The sequence below is a fragment of the Limulus polyphemus genome, unplaced genomic scaffold, assembly GCF_000517525.1.
Source record: "Limulus polyphemus unplaced genomic scaffold, Limulus_polyphemus-2.1.2 Scaffold3428, whole genome shotgun sequence".
Lineage (NCBI taxonomy): Eukaryota > Metazoa > Arthropoda > Merostomata > Xiphosura > Limulidae > Limulus > Limulus polyphemus.
This window is the reverse complement of record NW_013669038.1, coordinates 76,423-81,215: the sequence shown is the minus strand read 5'-3', so window position 1 is coordinate 81,215 and position 4,793 is coordinate 76,423. Positions and strand designations below refer to the sequence as shown.

Sequence of the window (4,793 nt, the reverse complement as noted above, 5' to 3'; positions counted from 1 at the left end):
TACAGATTAGTTGTAGTCAGAAAGAGCAAAGATAGAGACACAATGTACAGATTAGTTGTAGTCAGAAAGAGCAAAGATAGAGACACAATGTACAGATTATTTGTAGTCAGAAAGAGCAAAGATAGAGACACAATGTACAGATTAGTTGTAGTCAGAAAGAGCAAAGATAGAGACACAGTGTACAAATTATTTGTAGTCAGAAAGAGCAAAGATAGAGACACAGTGTACAGATTAGTTGTAGTCAGAAAGAGCAAAGATAGAGACACAGTGTACAGATTATTTGTAGTCAGAAAGAGCAAAGATAGAGACACAGTGTACAAATTAGTTGTAGTCAGAAAGAGCAAAGATAGAGACACAGTGTACAGATGAGTTGTAGTCAGAAAGAGCAAAGATAATGACACAATGTACAGATTAGTTGTAGTCAGAAAGAGCAAAGATAGAGACACAATGTACAGATTAGTTGTAGTCAGAAAGAGCAAAGTTAGTGACACATTTTGCTGGATCTTTTATAGTAATGGACTTCTAGACCCGTGGAGTGGTGGAGGGATCCTGAAGTCCTTGTCTGAATCCCTGGTGGCTATAACCATCCCAGGAGCTACTCACCATCTTGACTTGCGTTCAGCCAACTCAGCGGACCCACCAACAGTTATTAAGGCTAGGCTTCTGGAGAAGATGATTATCAAAAAGTGGTTGCATCAGGCTAGGAGCCTTTGATGAAATACAGTCAACATGTAAGGATGTTAACGAAAACTTCCATGCAAGAAATTTTTACCTTTTTTTTAAAAAAAAGTAAAGACATTTAGAGTGATTCAAACGTTAAATAAAGAACTTTAATCACTTTGAAACATAAGTTAACCATGTGTCTTGTTAGTTCTTGTTTTGATGACCCACTCAAACCTGTTCTAAATATAAGTAAAAATTATTTTAAAGAATTTATTTCACTTACATATTTTTATATATGGCAAAAGAAAAGACAAGAAGATCATGTAAATTATCACGCTCCTTGAAAAAAACCGTTCAAATTTACTTCTATTTCTGCCCATACAGACATGTTTTAATCTGTTGATCCATCAGATTCTTATGCTTATTGTTTAACTTTTTAAGCTTTCAGTCTTTTGACCCATTAAAGTTAGTACCCCTTGTATAGTTGAGTCCTCCAATAAAAGTTTGAACATCATTGTAAAAAGTGTAAAAAATTAAGACCAAAATAAAAGCACAGGTTTAGGTAAGCATTTAATTTTGTTCTGAAGCAGAAATAACCAGTGAGCAGTGAAAGTATAAAAATACAAATGGTTTAATGTGTAAACTCTACAGACCATGTAGAGATTTTTGGTACTAACTGTATATTATGTATTTGTTACAAGACACCATACTTTGATTAGCATGGCTGTTACAAGTCTAGATGGTACCCCAGATTGATCCATGTTTCTTCATTTTACAATGCCATTAAGTATAAGGGATATCCTGAATTCCCAATATTTCTGTCTGAGTTTATGAATATTTTGTGTCAGATTAGACTGTTATATAACCTTCCCAAAAGAGGACAGCTTTCATTGGCATCATATTACAGAGTTGTTTAAATATAATGTACTCAGCAACTTTGTATAATTTCTAAAGAAAAACATCATGGTTGATGATGTATATTTTATCAGCAGAATCATTGTGAATTATAACTGTTTTGATAGTTGACGATTTATAAAATTAACATCACCAACTCTTCTCTAACTGATTATAGTTTAGTCATGGCTTCAAAGTGTGAAGTGTGTTTCTACAGAAAAGAGATATGAATCCTCTGATTTACAATCCAGGCCAGACGTTCGTTCCTATTATTCGTTGATAAAAAGTGGCCCAAGAACTGGGGGGTGGGGGTGGGATAGGTAGTGTTAACTATATGCCTTCCTTCTAATCTATCACTTAAAAATTAGAGAAGGCCAGAGCAGATAAGCCTCGAGCAGTTTTATGCAAAATTCAACAAACAAATAAATAACACTAGGAATGTATATAGGGATTTCTCTCTGTCTTTGTATATATACAACATTTAGCAAACACAATAAAAAAACAATGAAACACCCTATACAGAATTCTCCAAAGTATTGAATTATTAACATGTGTTGTGGAAACCTTGGTTTATTTGTAGCCTCAGCGTGGCTCTTCAAGTTAACCTAGAAGTACTTCTGCAGGGTCCCCCGAAAGTATTCTGTAAATAAAACCAAAATTAAGAGTAACAAATATTTGTATTTCTTGCTTTTGAAGTTTACATGTCATGTTGTGTTGTAGCCTACAGAGTGCATAATTTTTATCGTGTTTCATGGCAAGCGCATGTTTCACTGACGTCACAACAGTAAAAAATGCAACGTCAAGCGTCCTTTACGTAACGTCACTTTAGTGTCTACTGACTGACAGACAAACAACACAGTACCATTGCAAGGAATACCATATTTCCTCAGTAACTTAAATCTATGTAAACACGTTGATACAAGGTATCTAGAAATAAGGACAAGATATTTAAAACTCGTTTGTAAATATTAAAAAACATTGTAGCCCTGACGTTTTATCTAAGCGATTGACAACCATAAATCACAACAGAAAGTAAAATAGAAGGAATAAAGCAAAAAATATATATATACAGAGAGTTTAGTACTTTATATTAAAACGATTTTCAATAAGCAAATAAGCAAGTCATGTGACAACAACAATAGCCGACAAAAATTCGCGTTGGAACATTTTGAAATTGTTTGCGTTTTGTAGGTGATATGGCGCCACTGAAAATTGATCGCTTTTAGGTAGAATACGTATCAGGCCTTTCTACGCAAAATATTCACAATCATAAAGTTTTTGTTCAGATTGGGTATTTAGAATTTCCAAGACGGGGATTACTCTTGTACTAAATGACATTGTGGAACAAAAGAGTATGGATCAACTTGGAGACTCTGGACTATCGAGACAGAGACGTGCAACAAGTCGTAACCTATCCACGGTAAGCAAAGGGGTATTGCCAAGATGTACGGCCTTTAGATAGAGCATGACTGGACGTGACTACAATGGTGAGGCTTCAAAATCGTTTTAATATAACGTACTCATCTATATATATATACATGCAATTCATAGACATAATTTACAAACTTTTTGAAAACAGAGTAACGCCTCTAGTTGGACATTGGAAATTTGGTTTAGTGTTGTCCAGTACAAAGCTACATTATGGGCTATCTGTGCTCTGCCTACCATGGGTATCGAAACCCTAATTTTAGCATCGTAAGCCGGCAGAGTTACCGATAAGCCACTGGGGGGGGGAGCAACCTCGTGAATAAAGGGAAATTACTGTAGTACGAGTTTCTAGATCAAAATTAAAATGTTTAAAAAAGTAGTTTGTAATTTATTTTTAAAGAAAATTTCTATGGGCTTTTAATTGATTTTACACCTGCCTACGTATACAAAAAATATATAGTATTTATAATTTTGATAAAATATTTCTCTGTCTCGCTGCTGCTTATGTATATAATGATATACATATTGAGAAATATTGGATGCATTAATTTGACTTGTTTACAGTGGTTGTAAGAAATAGTGGAGACGTTGGTTCCATTGGTAAATTGTTCCTTGAGCTGTCGGTCGTTCGTTAAACGTTTGTTATTTGTGTACTTCGCCTTGACAGGTAGACGTGCGAAGTAAGCATATATTTGTATGCGTCGAGTTAGCTAGTTGACTTTAAAAAAGGGGGAGGGGATGGAACAGAAATAGACGATCTTGAACCAAATAAAAAATGCGAGTTTAACAGTATATCCAGAAGTGTAACTTTGTTACCAAAATTAGAGGTGGAGGATGGTTACTCTTTATAAATACTCACTAGGACTGGTTTTTCCGCTGAACCATACGAGATCAGTGAGGGCCAAGTGGTTAGGGCGCTCGACTAGCAATCTGAGGGTCGCGGGTTCGACTCCCCATCACACCAAACATGCTCGCCCTTTCAGCCGTGGGGGCGTTATAATGTCTCAGTCAATCCCACTATTCGTTGGTAAAAGAGTAGCCTAAGAGTTGGCGGTGGGTGGTGATGACTAGCTGCCCTCCCTCTAGCCTTACACTACTAAATTAGGGACGGCTAGCGCAGATAGCCCTCGTGTAGCTTTGCGCGAAATTCAAAACAAACAGACCAGTGAGTAATTTAGGCTATAGTGAAAAATGCGGTATTGCTGTTGAAATGTAAAAAGGTAGTGTCCTCTTCGGCTTCCGTCTAAATTACGCCTAAAAGTATATCAAGAGACAAATAACTTTAGCACTGTTTGAAGGTAGTCTTTAAATATGTGTTGATAAAGTATTATTTCTGTTAAACATTTAATGAAAGAAGTAAGTTGTTATCCCTGTTTAAATACGCTACTACAAAAGTGCTCATGTTTATTAGATAAAAGTACTCTTTAAACTATGTTGCCTGGCAACATAGCCTTGTTTTTTATTAATAAATTGTTTTTTTGCGATACTCTGAGACATAATATAAAGATACTCAAGCATGTGTTATGTTTGGTTTGATAAACGCTCTATCTACTGTGGCTCGTAAAGCATTATCATTTGGTGCCAGTGTAAGAAGAATTTGTTTTTTTTTAGCCGCGGCACAATGGCTCATAGAATGACTTTGAGTTTTTTTTTTGTTTTTTTTCAAACTTTTAGCTCATAGCTCCGTCATCTCGTGACCAATTTGAGATCTAATTACAGTTTTGGACTCGGGAGGTCAAACCCTTTCGACTGATGTATCTGACCACGCCAAAGGTCTCACAGATTAATTTACTCTAATCCTAAAAGAA

General features: G+C 35.6%; 1 protein-coding gene across 1 annotated transcript in view; it reads left to right on the top strand.

The window, feature by feature from the left end:
• LOC106469330 (lysosomal Pro-X carboxypeptidase-like) overlaps positions 1–855 on the top strand; it is a 10,105-nt gene extending 9,250 nt beyond the window's left edge. The window contains exon 8 of the mRNA XM_022397823.1: positions 411–855. Coding sequence (XP_022253531.1) covers positions 411–714 — 304 coding nt within the window. The 3' untranslated portion in view covers positions 715–855. The remainder of the gene's footprint in view (positions 1–410) is intronic.
• The last annotated feature ends 3,938 nt before the right edge of the window (positions 856–4,793 follow it).